Source organism: Bison bison, unplaced genomic scaffold (genome assembly GCF_000754665.1).
Source record: "Bison bison bison isolate TAMUID 2011002044 unplaced genomic scaffold, Bison_UMD1.0 scf7180017864089, whole genome shotgun sequence".
Classification (NCBI taxonomy): domain Eukaryota; kingdom Metazoa; phylum Chordata; class Mammalia; order Artiodactyla; family Bovidae; genus Bison; species Bison bison.
Genome location: NW_011494661.1, coordinates 3,105,351 through 3,124,505, shown reverse-complemented (window position 1 = coordinate 3,124,505; position 19,155 = coordinate 3,105,351). Strand labels below are relative to the sequence as shown.

Below are 19,155 nucleotides of genomic sequence, written 5' to 3'. Positions count from 1 at the left end.
TAAACGACTCTCAGAGATTTCTGTCTCGCCCAAAGATTTTTATTTACCTCGATTGCTTCTCCGGTTTTCTAAGCTCGTTCATTGCTCTGTGTTATTTGAATGGTGACTGTCGACTTTTATTTCGTGAGAGATAAGAAACTTGGACAATAAAACTGCTCTAAACCTCGTGCGTAATATCAAGGAAAGGTTCGCGTTGTGTGTTAAATACAGTTTTTATTTTGACCAAAAAAGCACCTTCAAAAAAATATCCCGACTGCGGCAAAACGCCAAGCGGCAAATTGCATAACCGTGCTACCAGTGTAAGACAAGAGAGCCTACTTGAGGTATCCTTCTTCTCATTGTTCACTTGCCGGGTTTCGGTAACATCGCTGTAAATTACCAGCAAAACTTTGCTGGTTTTTTTGTTGCTTAACTTCTAGGCAGCTCCTCGAATATGTTGGAGAAATTGGGTTGCTTGTTTATAAACTTCATTTTCCATCAAGTCCAACCCTGAATTGCAGCCTGGTAGTCTGGAGGGAAAACACCTCACAGGCCTGTGGGAACGGGTGAGAAAAAGCCCAGCGTTAGTGGAAGGGCAGAAACAAACCCAGGGCAAGTGTCCTGCCAGCTCATTACCAGCTCTCACCTTTGGGGCTCTTCATTTACTCTGACAAACTGACCTACTATGCAAATGCTGTTCTGAGAGGAGTAATTTCATTTGGTTTAAGGGAAACCCTAATATGAAAAAAGGAGTAACAACAAAGACCTAGGGATAAACAAGCCCTATCTCCATCCCTCCTCCCTCAAAAGAAAGGAGGGGTCTTCCAGTTAACTAACCTCTTATACTCCTAACCTGGGATACTTACTGCCTTTCAAGTGCTATATGAAATTAGCAAGAATTCCTTATTTGCCAGCAAACTAACCAAAAGCAAAAGTAGAAGCCTTAAATCTGAACTCTTGGCCTGTGTATTTGTTAATGTCCTGGAAAGTTAGTTCTCACAGTATATTCCTGAACTAATCAGAGGAACACAACAGGCTCTTTCGTTGAACTCTGCAGACCCTTCCTATTTGTGTCCTATTCCATCACCCGCCTCCATCACACACAAGAAATAACAAAAGACCAGTCAGAGATAAAGACTGAGCAAAACTGTAGGAGAATTTATGAATGTTTTTCCTCCTCTAGAAGGAAGTACATTACCCTTGCTACTATTTATTAAATAGGAAAAAAGTGGGGATGAATCTAAATGCCTGGGAAAGTGTAAGGGGTCATCATCTTAATCTCTTCTCTCTTTTTTAGCTTTCAGTAACTAATAAGAAGCAAAAAGAAAGCTGGATAGTTGCTTTTGCTGAAGAGGTGGGGGTGGTAGATGTTGGAAAGCCCTGAAAATCTTAAAAACCTTAAAAATGTGACTGGGGATGAAATAGGGCACTTGGTAGGAGGATGAATACATTATAATATTTCCCAGTCTACTTTTTAGTTTTTAAATATTCAGCAGTATTTTGTGACATCAAAGAAGAAGAGGTTAAAGACTGTGGATTATTTGGTAACTGATGGCGCTATTATATTGTCTTCTATTGCAGATTGCACTAATCATGACCCGTAATGGCATTTCCTTGTGACAGGTACATAAATGAAAAGCCTGTGAAAATTATGCAAGTTCTTGAAAAATATCAAGAACACAGGTTAGGAAGCATTGAGATGAAAATCAGATTCCCTAGAAAAAAGAAGAGAACTTTTAAATTACTTTTGCAAAACAGAACTTCTTTCTTCTTTTCTCAGAAAGTCTTAAGTTAGAGTTTGTTATCTGGTTTCTTCCTACCAAAGGTTTTTCTGCTTCCACATCTCATGCAAGATAAACCACCCATTTGAAATTCACCTTCCATGAGGATTTAAAGTAGTAGGGCAAATGAATACTGCTTTTCTGTGGCTGGGAAGGGGAGGGATACTTAATCGTCAGTTCTAGTGAGCAAAGGGGGATTATAGGATTCTCCGAAGAAAATCCAAAGAAACCAAGTTTCTATTTTGCCATTAACAAAACAAACAGGTCTCCTTTGCATTCTTTTAACAAACAATTTTAAAGTGTTGAACTGTTTTAGAAGCCTCTAAATTTGTCAAATAAGCTCTGCTTTCATTGGTGGTGTTTTTGTTGTTGTTATTTTCCAAATGTGCTTGGAAAAAAACCAAAGTACTGGATAGATTTGTTAATAAAATGGAAGAATTTGCTGGATTTGTGCATTTTTATTTCAGAGAGCCCTAATTTAATAGAGATTTTTTAAAATTAACATATAGGTTAGTTTTTTTAATGGAAAATATTCAAGGAGTGTTAGAATCACAAGATCTGGATTTATAAAGCACCTCCTCAGTCTTTAAGGTAAGGAAGATCCAGTCTAGTAAAGGACGGGTATAATTGCTACTTTGCGATATTTGTGTTACTCAAATGACACTATACTTTCAGACAACACTTGTCAAAAAGACAAATCTGCAAGAGACCAGTGAAAAGCAAACCACTGAAATATTAACCCTACCAAACACATACTTTAGCCAATAATTTTCCCTTACAATTCAGTGTCCGATGAAGGAGAAATTTACCGGGGTCAAATCAAGGCTCTTTGCCGTTAAGGAGGAGGGAGTGGGGGAGGAGAAGAAGAGGGAGGGACACGCGACAAACGTAAAACAAACTGGTGGCATTCAGCCTAGGAGACAGGTAACGTTCCGTAAGCGGGTGAGTTGTACATGTCAGCTAAGCGCTCCAAAGCTTTCCAGAGTCGGGCAGTTTCGTGCTTCTTTGCTTTTTCCTTTAAACTGGCACTGCATCGGAGGAGTGCAGCAGGAGGGGGATTTTTCGATGTTGAGAAGCGACAGGTAGGAAAGGAAACCTGATCCGCCCCCAAAAGGCAGCAATTAAAGTCTTAACCAAGATCCATCTGTCGTGGGACCCCCACCCCCACTTTCCCTTAGCAAAGCCGTCCGGCGCTCTTTGTCTGAGTAGGGGAGAAGACACAAGTTCGGCGGCCCCAACAGCAAACGGAAAGACAGTTTCCAGCCTGGGCACACCCTGGGTGACTGCGCTTGGGTCAAGGACCGCTCCAAAGTGCCCCCGGGGGCGTGGTGCCTCTTCCAGAACCCCGGCCCGCGTTCTGCGCTCGCCCCATTCTGCACTTCTCTACCTCTGTATCTGTCCTCTCAGCAGCCCGGCGCCACCTCGAGACCTGAAACCCGGCACTTGCAGGCCTAGTGGCTAAGGCCGGTCGCATCTGGACCTTCCTCCCACCTGGCCCTTCGGCTACCTTCAACTTCCAATAAGACTCACGCCTCCTCCCCCATTTCCTTAGCAATCGGGTTTCCCCCACCCCACCCCACCCCCATCCATCCAGCTGCTCTGTTTCGCGGCTGGGCATCTCTCCGGCTCTCCCAGCCCAGACTCTCGGTTTCCACTCTCCTTGGCCCGCCGAGCAGAGGCGGGATAGATCCCCCCCAAAAGACAGAGGGAGTGGCTCCTAGCTTCTTTTGGGCAATGGGTAAGGAAAAAGGGACTATTTTGGAGTATATGGAGGTCAATTTCCTCCGCTTGGGGTCCAACTTTGCATTCGGTGTGTAATTGATCAGCGGCTCAACAGTTCCAGGGTTTCTAGTTTGCTTGCATCCAGCTTCCCACCGCCGACCCTTTCCATCGCTCCTGCTGGAAGAGGACGCCCACACCCGCTTGGCCCGATGTCTGGCACCCGCCACCACCCGTTCTACACGCACCCATTCGGGGTAACTCACCAGGTAGATGGCACCCTGGGCTGCTGCGGGTGGCCACTCACAAGGGCTTGCAGGCCGCGAGACCTGGGAGCTGGCATCTCTGCGCTGTTCCTCTGCCTCTCGGCGCGGGCTCCAGGCTCCCACATCGTCCCGGTGCAGCGGCTAGTGAATGCCCGGCACTAGCACATCTGGCCGCAAGGCTAAGCTCTGCAAGATCGCAGGCTGGCCAAGGGGAGCGACCAGGATCGTGCGCACCGCTGCTCCCGGAACGCTCCTAGCCGCGGCCCGCCTGAGAGGTGAGAACCCGCGCTGCCGGAGTCGCTGGCCCTGGAGTCTTCCGGGAACACTCCTTACGCTCTGCAACAACTCCCAGGGAGTTTTGGCCTAGACGTCACACCCAGAGGGTGCTTGGAAGTGGGGCGTTGCAGGACATAGTCTCCAAGCGTTCTCTCCGAGGCGGAAGCGCGGCTAAGGCCACTCCCGGAGCGCAGGCAGGTCGCTATGCTCATCGCCCCCATTTGCCCCCCTGCACACTCACCCTGGTTGTCGCCCGCGCTTCTTTGGGGAGGCGTGCGGACACCAGCAATCAGAAGATTGGAGGAGGAATCAATAACATTGCTTCCCTTCTCTGCCCAACAGTTATTTTAAATGCTCCGAGAGAGCTCTAGCTGAGCGCAGGTACTTAAAGAAAGACTCGTTCCGGGAGAGCGCGCGCGTATATTTGTGTGTGAGGGGGGTGGGGGTGGACTCGGTCCTAGCCGAGGCTTCTTTTGGTGTGACTCTCGCGTATTCCCTGCAACTCCTCCTTAACTTTGTGGATGGAGTGTGTCTCTCCCAAGCTTTTGTCGTGGCATCGCACTTACAAAACCACAAACACAAAACAATCCTCCTGTAGGCCTTTAATTCTCAGAGGCATTTAGGGAGGCCAGTTACCTGCTGGCGTCTTCCAAATGGTCCAGAGTCGGTTCGGGCCGCGGAGACTTCGGGACTCCGGGAGTCCTTGGTCCCGGGCCCCAGAGGAAGAGAGAGACTGCGGGGGAGGAGGCGCGGCTCCCACCCAGGTCCAGCACCGGCCGGGAGAAACCAAGCGGGGAAGGCTAGGATTTCGCTGCCGGAGGCTTCCTGGCCGTGGCTTTCTAGAGCCTGGCGTTTGATAAATATAGCCTGGCGTTTGCCCCTGAATTAGAGTCTGTTTCCTTATTTAGCCCTTGCACAATGATTTTAGATGATGTCATTTAGAGCTAAACGAGAAAATTGATCTCAGATTTGCTTGGCTTCTAAAGCCTGGTTAAGCAGATTGAGAATTAAAAAGACAGAGGAAAAAGCAAAGCGGGGGAGGGGGGGGCGGACGGAGGAGACCGAAGTGTGCGCCCGAAGAGTGTGTGAGCGGAGGGGAGGGCCCGCGGTGCGGAGGAGAGCGCCCCCGCCTCTTCTGGGCGGGGGAACCTCACTCACCAATGAAAAGTAGTCACTGACTGCCGAGGGGGGGAAAAAAGTTTTCCTGTTGACTGTCGGAAGCGAATTGAGCAATTATCTAGTTTACCTTCTCCTCTTGGAAGTTAACGATTGGCGAGATCTTGGCTGCGTTATTGACACAACACTTTCTATTGATAGAAATAAGTAGTGATTGTCCCCGAGTCATTGGTGCGCCAAGAACTCTGCGATGGGCTGGCAGGAGTCCATTGGGCTGGGCAGGCAGGTTCGGCTGGTGATGCTGGGGAGGAGGAGGAAGAGGCTGCTGGTGGTGATGGTGCCCGTCCCCTTCTCCGCAGGTCTGTGACAAGCAGGGAACAAGGCAACGACGGCGCAACCCGGCCCCGGCTGACGACGGACGCTGGCGACTCCGACATGGACAGTAGCTGCCACAACGCGACTGCCAAAATGTTAGCGACTGCTCCGGCCCGGGGCAACGTGATGAACACCTCCAAACCCTTGGCTTTCTCCATCGAAAGAATCATGGCACGCACCCCCGAGCCCAAAGCCCTGCCCGTCCCCCACTTCCTGCAGGGAGCCGTGCCCAAAGGGGACCCCAAGCACTCGCTGCATCTTAACTCGTCGATCCCCTGCATGATCCCCTTCGTGCCTGTGGCGTACGACACGAACCCCAAGGCGGGGATGACGGGCGCAGAGCCCCGAAAGGCGAGTCTCGAGGCTCCGGGGGCCCCGGCCTCAGCACCCGCGGCGCCCGCGTTCAGCTGCAGCGACCTGCTCAACTGCGCGCTGAGTCTCAAGAGTGACCTGGCCCGCGACGCGCTACCGCTGCAGCAGTACAAGCTGGTAAGGCCGCGGGTGGTCAACCATTCCTCCTTCCACGCCATGGGCGCCCTGTGCTACCTGAACCGAGGTGACGGCCCGTGCCACCCGGCGGCCGGCGTCAACATCCACCCGGTGGCCTCCTACTTCCTCAGTTCCCCTTTGCACCCGCAGCCAAAAACGTATTTAGCCGAAAGGAATAAACTGGTGGTCCCGGCGGTGGAGAAGTACCCCTCGGGAGTAGCTTTCAAAGACTTGTCTCAGGCTCAGCTGCAGCACTACATGAAAGAAAGCGCCCAACTTCTGTCGGAAAAAATAGCATTCAAAACCTCTGACTTCAGCCGAGGCTCTCCTAACACCAAACCCAAAGTTTTCACTTGCGAAGTGTGTGGAAAGGCAAGTACTGGGGGGCGGGGGGCGGGGGCGGTGAGTCTTCTTTCCTTCCTTCTAAATTTATTTTGTAATTATTTGTATACACTTGTCAGAATGTTATCACCTCCTTCCCTTTCCTCTACCCGGGGGTGATCTCCAAGGGCTGTTTGGGCTAACCTGTTGTACTTGTGTTTAATTTTAAGGTCTTTAACGCGCACTATAACTTAACCCGTCACATGCCGGTGCACACAGGAGCCAGACCCTTCGTTTGCAAAGTGTGTGGAAAGGGCTTCAGGCAAGCCAGCACCCTGTGCAGACACAAGATCATTCACACCCAGGTGTGTTCGACTGTGTCAGTTTCACCTGGTTTGTTTCCGAACGGTTTTGTTTTTGTCTTAATGGCCGATAAACTCTTAACTCCCTGCAGTTAAGGTTTGTTTGAAATGTGCCGGCTGGACGAAGGGGAAATGCCGGTATTGTTTACCTTTGTTCTGCTTAAAAGCATGAGGGAGAGCATGACAGTGTTTTGAGTTTTTCAGACTCCACTCAATAACAAAGTAGCTTCACTTCTCTGCTTGTTTCTTCTTTCCGCTTAGGAAAAACCCCATAAATGTAACCAGTGTGGCAAAGCGTTTAATAGAAGTTCTACTTTAAACACGCATACCCGAATACACGCAGGCTACAAACCGTTTGTGTGTGAATTCTGTGGCAAAGGATTTCATCAAAAAGGTATGGAACCCAGAAGGCGTTGTCTTTCGCGGGAGTCTTACCGAAAGCCCTCAGTTCTGGGGGCTGTTTTAGAAGATGTGTTTTAAGTGCACCCAGTTACCAGCGCGTGCGTTGCCTTTCCAACCTCCTATTCCTAAGTGGGATTAGACAAAGGCATGGCTCGTACACAGAGGGGATATTTCTTTTTAACCTCTTGTTCTCGTTTTATAGAACTGAATTAATAACTATTGTATTGAAATGTAGCGGGAACGACCTCATTGTCGATATTTAAAAATAACTTCGGGGAGCCGAGTGCAGGTGGGCATCTAAGTCCTGCCCGGGGCTGTCGGATCTGTGGCCCCTCTTCTCCCGCCTCCTGGTCCTTCCATCGTCTGCCTCTCCCTTTTCAAGCTCTCTTTTCAGGTCCACGTCCCTGTCGTTTGTCTGTTGCAGGGAATTACAAAAACCACAAGCTGACCCACAGCGGGGAGAAGCAGTTCAAGTGCAATATTTGCAACAAGGCTTTCCATCAGGTTTACAACCTCACGTTCCACATGCACACCCACAACGACAAGAAGCCTTTCACCTGCGCCACTTGCGGCAAGGGCTTCTGCCGGAACTTTGACCTCAAGAAGCACGTCCGGAAGCTACACGACAGCGGCCTCGGGCTGCCGCGCCCGTCGGCTGGGGAGCCAGGTGCGGACCCGTCGCCCCCTCTCCAGCCGCCGCCGCCGCCCGCGACGCTGCCGCCTCTGCAGCCGCCGCTGCCGCCCCCGCTGCCGCCCCCGGGGCCCCTGCAGCCTGGGCTCCATCCGGGCCACCAGTGATCAAGGCCAAAGTCTCTTCCCCGCCCCAGCCGGGTTCCTCACTCCGGAAGCAGCTGGCGGAATAGAGCTGGACCTCTCTACCCAAACTCGTCTGTAGAACCCAGGGCATGTTGGGCCCCACGCGTTAGCGCCAACCAGAAGCCTCTGAATCCCCTGGTCTTTTCTCCTCTTGCATGCACCTGCTACATGGTTTCGTGTATTATATGCTATATAGGCACTAACAATTATGAGAAAACTTGGGGGTTTGTGTTCTGATTTTTTTTTTAATTTGGAAAGACTTTCATCTCGGGTGGAGAGATGGTGTTTCTTTTGTTTTTTAAAACAAATTTTCTGCTGTATTTATTGAGATCTGTATTACCCTACGCGGGCTTGCTGCAACCGTTTTAATTTTATTATTGTATATATTCCCATTGTGTTGATTCTGCAATCTCGAGATGCCTGCCGATTGTTTATTACCATTTTCTCTTTCCCTGAAGTCAAAACCAAACTCTGTGTGTATGTTATAAATACACGCATAGATGTGTGTGTCTGTTAAGACACATGCCACATTCATGAGCTCACATGCACATATGCACACATACACGTTAGATAAGGGTGGTTCATTATGGATGAATTTGAAGTTGAAATTTTGGTTTTGATTCTTGCACGTGAAAACTGCTTCATTGACTTGGAAATAAATCCTTGGAACATGCTTATTTAATCAACAACCTTCAGGGCTCTGTTGCTGTTTTTCAGCTAGAGATCACTGATTCTGACCCCCTCAGCCTTCTTCTTTTTTAAAATGTTCAACCATGGATTAGTACTGCCCAATGTTCTAAACAATTCACCAAGAGCAAATAATAGTCTCTCCAAATAACAGCAAATTGTTACAACTTTGGTAAAGTAAGGAAATTTGATTCAGTTCAAAGAAGATGTGGGCTTTCTAACAGAAGCATATCTTTGTCCTGGACCATCGGATGTGTTTGTGGTGCAAAGTTAAGTGGGAACAACATATCTAGAAGGTGCATGCAATACACACCTTCACACAGGATTACAAGGATGCCTTGTAAACGGGGGATCTATTGTTCATACCCTGAAGGCACAAACTGACTTGTACACAGCTGGCAAAGGAAGCCTGCATGTTTTTATGTGTCTATGTATGTTTGTAGACGAATATGCCTCCATTCAAGGAGGAAACATGGATGAAAACCAAACTGTGGCGGGTGCCAGGTCCTTGAAATGCTTCAAGTGTTAATCAGCAGCTCTGCTGTGAGCTCGGGCTCTGGTGTTTTCTAACTGCAAGTCTCTCCTGTTTTCTTGCCAAAACAGTGAAACAACTGCTAAAGACTTTAATTAAGAGGGGTAATTAGTTCAGATTTATCAAAGCCGGGTTGTTATACTATTAGCTGCTCAGTAGAAGCTGCCAGACAAGCTCCCAGCCCAGCCCAGCCATCCTGCTGCAGCGGGGCCACATCCAGGGAGAGAGGCTGGGGGTGGGGGGAGTGGGCAGCAGGGGTCCCTGTAACCCCGGGAGCCTCGGGGTGCATCTCAGCCTCTCCCTCGGCCTGGCGCTCCGGCTAGGCCAGGCTATGATGCAGAACCCACCGCGGATCCTCACCAAGAGCTTAGGATCCCCTCCCGCACCGGGGCAGGGCGGTCTTCCTGGCCCTCCTAAAGCCTCGACGGTTGCAAGAGAGGTTCGGGGAAGGAGTTTAAATTTTTGATCTGGCCTCAAAGAGAGTCTTGAGGGCCGCTGAAGGAAATGCGGCGAAAGAGACAGGCTGGAGGAAGGGAAGATAGGCGGGGGACACCTCCCGGCGAGACGGCGATTTCCTTGTCAACAAGAGCCCCGCATTTCCAGGTAGTGGAAGGATTGACGGCTTCCAGGATCCGAGAACCGACGACCCGAGGGGTTCCTCGGCGGTCCAAGACTGAGAGAGGTGGTAGACATCCTGGGTGAGGCGACCACCGACGAGTGGGTGAGCGGGTCCCACAGGACACCCTAGCCAAGTTCCACTGGAACCCCTCTCGGGTTGGGGAGCCCAAGACCCCGGCCACGGAGTGGACAGCAGAGCTTCCGAGAGTAAGGAATTCCTGGTTCCGCGTGCAGAGGTCGGGTCTAGACTTCCCAGCCCTTGAGCTGGGACGCACGCCCTTCATCAGTCACCCCATCGCCCCCGGGGCACTGGGACTCTGAAGTCCCAATCCGGCAATCTAGAAATCGAACCCCAAACTTTCTCTTTTCTTGACCTCCCCACACCTCCCCTTATCCTTTGCTGAGACTAGATCCCTGTTAGATTTAACTTCAGAAAGAGATGGAGAGTTTTGAAATTCCATAGGTGGGTAAATTCTGAATCTACGAGGCTGGCAGAACGGCCATTCCTGTTGAATATCTCAGCCAAGTAGAAAATCTTGTCCGAGGTGCTTGCCACATTCCCTCAGAGCAGCTGCCTGAGCCCCAGGGAGCTTGGGGGGAATATCGAGGTAGCTTAGTCGAATCTTGAAAGCGTTTGTTCTCTTTAGGTACACAGAATGAAGTCAAAGGTCATTATAAAGGGCAGAAAATGGCCTTTGCCTCTTGAATTTATTCTCAATAAGTATTTGAACTTATTCTCAAAACCAGGATGTAATTCTCCCAGACTTTCAAGGTTACACAGTTTTACTGGTGGAAAAGAAAATGAGCATATTTGAGGAAAATTACTAAGCCATAAAGCACTTATAGTTAGGAAGTACTTATAAGTGGTCCTCCCATCTTTTAGCCCCTGCCAGTGTACCTTGACTTGTGTTGAAAAAGAAGTCTTCTAGGGAAGGATAAAATTGGTCTGTTGAGGGGGGCCGAGGTATAGAGGATGTTATGGTAATCCGAATGACCTTTTGCAGGTCTGATTTGGGATGGGGCAGCCATTCCAGAGAAGACAGGCAATGGAACCCTTGTCTGTCTGGTCACAGGTTTCAGTAGCCTGAAGTAGTGATGATTAAGTAGGAGAAGCCAAAAGGAAATTCTCAAAACTAAGCACTCAGGAGAACTACTTGTCAGGAGGTGAATCATCGATGAACTTTGATTTATGACAAAGCTGTTAGAACTCACTGAACATCAAGGAGAATCTCTTTAAAGACAGGATGAGCTTAGAGATTAGTTGGAGTGGTGGCTGCTGAGGAAGGGGGTGTTGAAAATTGACGAAAAGGGCTACTTAGCTAATAGTCAATAGAAGACCTTACAGTTCTCCCACTTCCAACAGATATTAAAAGGTGCCCTTTCACTATCTAACCTGAATGTTTGTGTTTGTGTGTGCTTGTATAAATGTTTGTGTTCATTCATGAGATAGGCACCCCAATGGTATGCATCACAAATTGACTCACATCTCAATCCACTATCTTTAGCCAGCAAATTCTCTCCTTTTATCTGCAGAGGGGAATGGTTTATCTTCAACTCTCAGCTGGAGTTATTAATAACTTTGGGTACAGGGGAAGGTGGCCCATCAGACTGCAGGAACCAGTTTTAGAAAGTTACTGATCTGGGGCCTTATGTTTTGCTCAGTTTGGGAAATCACAATGTAGAATGGAATTAATAACATAAGTAATTAACACTTACAAATTTTATTTTAATCCAGATCCCAAATTCTGATTTCTAATAATCTCTTCTCAAACGATATAAAATGTTCCAACTTTAAAAAATTTAGTTTGAGAACAAGTTGTTATTGTGCAAGGTTAGGACTGAAGTGTCAATTTTTCAATAGTAAATGGAAGGATTTTTAGGGGCTCATCAGAGCAGTTATTTGTTCGTGAAGTTTGCAACTTAGTGAGTTTTTTTGGTAGAACTTTGCTCCTTTCTAAATATGAAAGGAATGAATTCACAAGGTGCAATGGAATCTAGTTTCCAGAAATGTGAACACTGTATTAAACAGTTGCCTCTTAGTTAGTGGCAGATAAGTCAGAAATCATAATTTTGTTAGATGTGGGGACAACTCAAAGCATTGACTAAGTTATAACTGTAATGGAACATTTTGTCTTTGCAAAATATTTATCCCCAAATATATAGTATAAAATACAAATGATCTCAAATTCAAAATTAGGGTTTATTTCTTACAGAAACATTTTTTTGTCACTTTATAAACCCTTTTAATAGGTAAAACCTTTATGATGCATAAAGTTTTTGATTTTAAGGGATCATGACTTGCTCTGTTACAAACAGTATATTTCAAAAGCATGAAAAGTAAACACAAACCTAAATCTCAGTGGGTAAGAATATGCAGTTGTTGTCTGGTCCCAGGAAACATTGCCTTTTTCTATATTTTTGCCAAAAACACATGTTACTTTCACACAAGAAATTTGTTTCCATTAGGTTAATTAAAGACCAAAAAAAAATGATATTTGCAATTATAAGATACCTTATTATAGATGTCATTGTTTCTAGAAATCTATTCATATGTCCATTCCAGCTCTAGGCAGACTAAAAACAAATACATTCATCAACCCACTGGTCATTAATATTCTCTTGGTGTTGAAGCAATTGCCAGTTCAAGCCAGGATAGGTTACTTACTCCAGGCAATAAAGAAGAGGAAGCTTGGTTTTTAAATGACCTTGATAGGAAAAGCTACCTCTGCTATTATATTTTTTCTGCTTGTATTGTAACATGTTGCTTATAATGAACTTTGAAGAAAAGTCAAAATCCATCATGCATTTGACCATTCAAATATCACAAATAACCATATACATTTTCTGTTCAAGTCCAAGGTGATATTGGTGTCAAATGAAATCATATTGTTATTGGTCTTATGAAGATCAAGTTATTAAATAAAGATGAAATAAAATTCTGTCAGTACAAGTCTCCAGGGCTAATATTTTGCTGTCAAACAAACAAATGTTTCTCATGGGCACAAAGCTATGGGAGTAGGGAGAAACAGCATCATGTACCAGTTCCTCACTCAAGCTACAAATCTATTCCCCAGTGAAGAACAGATTTCCAGTCTGATTGAATGTTCTTCTTGATAGCAATAATACACACTTTTTTGTGTGAGAAATATCAAAGTTCAGACCAATGCGGAACCCTTGAAGCATAGTAGCAAATATTGAGATATCTCTTGATAGCCCACATAGAAATGTAACTGGAGGAGAAACTGGCAAACTGTTTCAGTATTCTTGCCTGGGAAATCCCATGGACAGAGGAGCTTGGTGGGCTACAGTCCATGGGGTTGCAAAGACTTGGACGTGACTGAGCACTCACGCATACATAGAAATGTAATCTGTCAGTTAAAGGTGAACAAAACCTGGAATTGGTGAAACATTCCACACATGTAAATTGTTTACACAAATTTCTGAGTAAGATTTGCATTTTTTAAAATTTCGGCTAGAACTAAAGTTTGGAAGAAACCTCTATAGAACAAACAGCCTAGTTTCTTCAACAAACAATAGTAAGAGAGTGGGAGGGACAGCTGGAAAAAGAGAAGCAAATGGTACGGGGACCTGTAGAAAGGCTGAGCGCAAGGCGGAAGAGGATGAGGGCAAGGAGGAAAACAACTATCACTTAGATTAAAAAACATTTTTTTAATGTGGACCATTTTTTTAAAAGTCTTTATCGAATTTGTTACAATATTACTTCTGTTTTATGTTTTAGCTTTTTGGCCCAAAGGCATGAAGGATCTTAGCTCCCCCACCCGGGATTGAACCTGTGAGTTGCAAGAAGGGGAAGTCTTAACCACTGGACCACCAGGTAAGTCCCCAAAGAGATTTTAAAGATGGTTGCCATGTTTTTAACATAGCTATTTAACAGTTGCTAAAATAGTGCTATTAATAATCAACCGCTACATATAAATCTTATTTCAACCCCAAATTAATGAAATAAACTGTAAAAATGAAAGTCATTTGTAACATCTGAGACAATTGGAAATTTGAACACTGTTTAATAAAATTAACAAATCATGTTTACTTTCTGAGATATGAAAAAAGAATAGTGGTTTTGTTTTACAAAAAAAAAACAGTTCTTTTAGAACTGCATTCAATGATTTAAGAGTGAAGTGATATCAGGAATTTGCTTTAAAATAATGCAGGAGAAGGGAAGGGGTATAAGTACAGATGAGTAACATTGGCCATGAATTAATCCTTGTTGAAGCTGGGTAATGATAAACAATACTATATTATACAACCTGAATACTTTGATTAAATTTAAATTTTCACTTAAAAATATTTTACAGTAAGTTGTATCATAAAACATTTTCTCCCTAAATACTCCTATTCCTATCACCTGAAAGCATTACTTGTGTATCCTGAATAAAGCATTAATTGTCTATGCTGTTCTTTTTAGTCTGATTCTAGCATTAATACCATTACAATAAAAAACCTTAAACATTTTGTAGAATTAAATAATTCTACAATAAAGCAATTACATAACTGTCAGTTTGTGGAAAAGAATGTAAAGGAAGAGAACCAATGAATCTACTCTCTAAAGAAGCAAAATGTGAGAGTAAATGACAGTTGAAAGATTATATTGGTTAAGATATTTGCGATAGTCAGAAGAAATATATACATGCAAGGGTTAAATGAAAAGCAGTACAAAAAAGGGAAACTTCAGCATTGTGTAGCAACTCAGTACCAAGAAAACCAAAACCAAAACTCAGTGTTCATTCATTATTTCATTGATTCATACAAAGTGCTTGGGTCTGGGTATCCAATAAGAATTAACATTCATATTATTTTATGTTCCTGTAATTCACATTTTATCTTGGAAAACAAAAAATTGTGTGTAGGCTCAACAGACTTCCCTCTCACTAAGACTGATATGATCTAAATGGATGAAAGACCTCCTTGCTAATATAGGACCTAATGTAGGAGCCTCTGGTATGGTACCATGGGACCAGATGACTAGCTGCTGGTACATTGATTACACTGGACTCCTTCTTCTTGAAGGACAGTATGTTGTTTTTTGCTGGAAAAGATACATATTCTGTACATAGATTTGTCTTTCTTGTGCATAGTGTTTTTGCCAGCACTTTCATTTATGGATTCGCTAAATTCCTCATTTACTTTTCTATCACATGAAATTTTCAGGCTAAGAAATTTTACAGCAAGAAAATGAGGCTAGTAAGTACCCAGTGAGTACAAAGAAATTTGCAATGCCTAAGAAATCCAATGCATATAATTGTTGTTATCCATCATATGTATCTTACAAATAGCTGAGAAAAGAAGAGATGCTAAAGGCAAAGGAGAAAAGAAAAGATGTATCCATTTGAATGCAGAGTTCCAAAGAATAGCAAGGAGAGAGAAAGAAGCCTTCCTCAGTGATCCATGCAAAGAAATAGAGGAAAACAATAGAATGGGAAAGACTAGAGATCTCTTCAAAAAAATTAGAGATACCAAGGGAACATTTCATGCAAAGATGGGCTCAATAAAGGACAGAAATGGTATGGACCTAACAGAAGCAGAAGATATTAAGAAGAGGTGGTAACAATACAGTGAAAAACTATACAAAAAAGATCTTCATGACCCAGACAACCACAATGGTACGATCACTCACCTACAGCCAGACATCCTGGAATGCGAAGTCAAGTGGGCCTTAGGAAGCATCACTACGAACAAAGCTAGTGGAGGTGATGGAATTCCAATGGAGCTATTTAAAATCCTAAAAAATGATGCTGTGAAAGTGCTGCAATCATTACACCAGCACATTTGAAAAACTCAGCAGTGGCCACAGGACTGGAAAAAGTCAGTTTTCATTCCAGTCCCCAAGAAAGGCAATGTCAAAGAATGCTCAAACTACTACACAATTGCACTCATCTCACATGCTAGTAAAGTAATGCTCAAAATTCTCCAAGCCAGGCTTCAAGAGTATGTGAACTGTGAACTTCCAAATGTTCAAGCTGGATTTAGAAAAGCTGGAGGAACCAGAGATCAAATTGCCAACATCTGCTGAATCATCGAAAATGCAGGAGAATACCAGAAAAACACCTACTTCTGCTTTATTAATTACGCCAAAGCCTTTGACTGTGTAGATCACAGCAAACTGGAATATTCTTGATGCTGCTGCTGCTAAGTCGCTTCAGTGGTGTCTAACTCTGTGCTACCCCATAGACAGCAGCCCAACAGGCTCCTCTGTCCACAGGATTGTCCAGGCAAGAATACTGGAGCGGGTTGCCATTTCCTTCTCCAAGGCATGCATGCATGCTAAGTTGCTTCAGCCGTGTCTGACTCTGTCCGACCCTATGGACAGCAACCCACCAGGCTCCTCTGTCCACGAGATTCTCTAGGCAAGAATACTGGAGTGGGTTGCCATTTCCTCCTCAGGGAATATTCTTAAAGAGATGAAAATACCAGACCACCTGACCCGCCTCTGAGAAATCTATATTCAGGTCAAGAAGCAACAGTTAGAACTGGACATGGAACAACAGACTGGTTCCAAATCAGGAAAGGAGTACATCAAGGCTGTATATTGTCACCCTGCTTATTTAACTTTTATGCAGAGTACATCATGAGAAACGCTGGGCTGGATGAAACACAAGCTGGAATCAAGATTTCCAGGACAAATATCAATAACCTCAGATATGCAGATGACACCATCCTTATGGCAGAAAGTGAAGAAGAACTAAAGAGCCTCTTGATGAAAGTGAAAGAGGAGAGTGAAAAAGTTGGCTTAAACCTCAGCATTCAGAAAACGAAGATCATGGCATCCAGTCCCATCACTTCATGGCAAATAGATGGGGAAACAGTGGAAACAGTGTCAGACTTTATTTTTGGGGGGGCTCCAAAATCACTGCAGATGGTGACAGCAGCCATGAAATTAAAAAACGCTTGCTCCTTGGAAAAAAAGCTATGACCAACCTAGACAGCATATTAAAAAGCAGAGACATTACTTTGCCAACAAAGGTCCATCTAGTCAAAGCTATGGTTTTTCCAGTAGTCATGTGTGAATGTGAGACTTGGACTATAAAGAAAGCTGAGTGCTGAAGAATTGATGTTTTTGAACTGTGGTATTGGAGAGGGCTCTTGAGAGTCCCTTGGACTGCAAGGAGATCCAACCAGTCCATCCTAAAGGAAATCAGTCCTAAATATTCCTTGGAAGGATTGATGCTGAAGCTGAAACTCCAATCCTTTGGCCATCTGATGTGAAGAAATGACTCACTGGAAAAGACCCTGATGCTGGGAAAGATTGAGGGCAGGAGGAGAAGGGGACAACAGAGGATGAAATGGCTGGATGGCATCACCGACTTAATGGACATGAGTTTGAGTAAACTCTGGGAGTTGGTGATGGACAGGGAGGCTGCAGTCCATGGGGTCGCAAAGAGTCAGACATGACCAAGCGACTAAACTGAAGAATTTTCCACAGGTTTTTTTTGTGTTTTACACAGGCAGCTGAGTAGTTATGGAAAAAAATACATATGGTTCATACCTCCTGCCTTAACCAAGGGAAATTGCAAAAGGACAAATATTTATATGAAAAATATGTAACCATAAAAGAAATAGAAGAAATTATGGAATATTTTTTAATACTCATGTAATGAGGATAACTTTCTAAGTATGGCAACAAATTCAGAATACATTAAAGAGATGTGTATAAACTAACCTCATAAATATGAAAAAAAATGCACACCAAAAAAAAAAAGGAAGCAAAGTCAAAAGAAAATCACAAACTGGGAGAATGTTTGCAACTTAAAAACCAAACATAGAGCAAATATCCTTGCTGTATGGAGAGTTCCTGACACATTTGTTGTGAAAAGGATGTACCTAACAAGTGTTTATAGAAATAGTTCTTTAAAAAGAACATACAAATGTTTGGTAAACATCAGAATATGTTCAACCTCACTGTATTAAGAGAATTGTAGATTAAAACTGCAATGAAGCAATTTTCACCTATCTGATTAGCAAAGATTTAGCTCACTTTGTTGGTGAGGTTTGTGGAAACAGGCACTCAGGCATTACTGGCGGTAGTTACTACTGATACAATATGGGTGGAGGGCAGTTTGACAACACCATTCCAATTATGGGTTGTACATTGCCTTTGATGCCACAATTCTACTTCTATGACTTTATCTCATATTTGGAAAATTCTTATTATATAATTTATTTCAGTATAATTTATCAGAGGAAAGACTGAAAACAGCTTGTATATCTGTGCCTGCTGCTGCTGCTGCTAAGTCGCTTCAGTTGTGTCCGACTCTGTGCGATCCCATGGACTGCAGCCTACCAGGCTCTGCCGTCCACGGGATTTTCCAGGCAAGAGTACTGGAGTGGGGTGCCATTGCCTTCTCCAATATCTATGCCTAGAACTAGGTTAAATTTACTGTACTTTATTCATATAATTAAAACCATGAAATCATCAAAAAATGAGAAAGGACTTTAGAATGTGGTTGGAATTTTACAAAGTTAAGTTTAAAAAAAAACAACAAGGTTTTACAAATATCATATATTGAGGCATATATATGGAATCCAGAAAAATAGCACTGATGAACCTGTTTGCAGGGATGGAGTGGAGACGACGCAGACCTAGAGAATGGAGTTGTGGACACAGTGGGGGAAGAAGAGGGCAGGACAAATTGAGAGAGTAGCATTGACAGATATACACTATTATGTGAAAAATAGCTAGGTAGTGGGAAGCTGCTGTATAACACAGGGAGTCCAACCTGGCACTCTGTTATAACCTTGAGGGGTGGGATAGGAGGGGGGAGGAAGGCTCAAGAGGGAGGGGTATATATATATACCTATATATCAGCTCAGTTCAGTTGCTCAGTCATGTCTGACTCTTTGTGATCCCATGGACCGCAGCACACCAGGTCTCCCTGTCCATCACCAACTCCCGGAGTTTACTCAAACTCATATCCATTGAGTCGGTGATGCCATCCAACCATCTCATCCTCTGTCGTCCCCTTCTCCTCCTGCCTTCAATCTTTCCCAGCATCAGGGTCTTTTCCAATGAGTCATTTCTTCACATCAGATGGCCAAAGGATTGGAGTTTCAGCTTCAGCATCAGTCCTTCCAATGAACATTCAGAACTGATCTCCTTTAGGATGGACTGGTTGGATCTCCTTCCAGTCCAAGGGACTCTCAAGAGTCTTCTCCAACACCACAGTTCCAAAGCATCAATTCTTCTGCACTCAGCTTTCTTTATAGTCCAACTCTCACATCCATACATGACTCCTGGAAAAACCATAACCTTGACTAGACGGACCTTTGTTGGCAAAGTAATGTCTCTGCTTTTTAATATGCTGTCTAGGTTGGTCATAACTTTCCTGCCAAGGAGTAAGCATCTTTTAATTTCATGGCTACGGTCACCATCTGCAGTGATTTTGGAGCCCAAAAATATA

At 44.5% G+C, this 19,155-nt stretch overlaps 1 protein-coding gene across 2 annotated transcripts; it reads left to right on the top strand.

Annotated features, from left to right (window-relative positions):
- Window positions 1-5,572: 5,572 nt before the first annotated feature.
- On the top strand, window positions 5,573-8,589 carry FEZF1 (FEZ family zinc finger 1). 2 transcript variants are annotated; one of them, XM_010838077.1, is made up of 5 exons: window positions 5,573-6,001; window positions 6,152-6,373; window positions 6,553-6,687; window positions 6,946-7,078; window positions 7,511-7,884. In XM_010838077.1, exons 1-5 carry the CDS (start codon window positions 5,573-5,575, stop codon window positions 7,882-7,884), a joined length of 1,293 nt encoding a protein of 430 aa, XP_010836379.1. The 2 variants fall into 2 exon arrangements, with proteins under 2 accessions (XP_010836379.1, XP_010836378.1); XM_010838076.1 differs by having other exon boundaries at window positions 5,573-6,373; window positions 7,511-8,589.
- The last annotated feature ends 10,566 nt before the right edge of the window (window positions 8,590-19,155 follow it).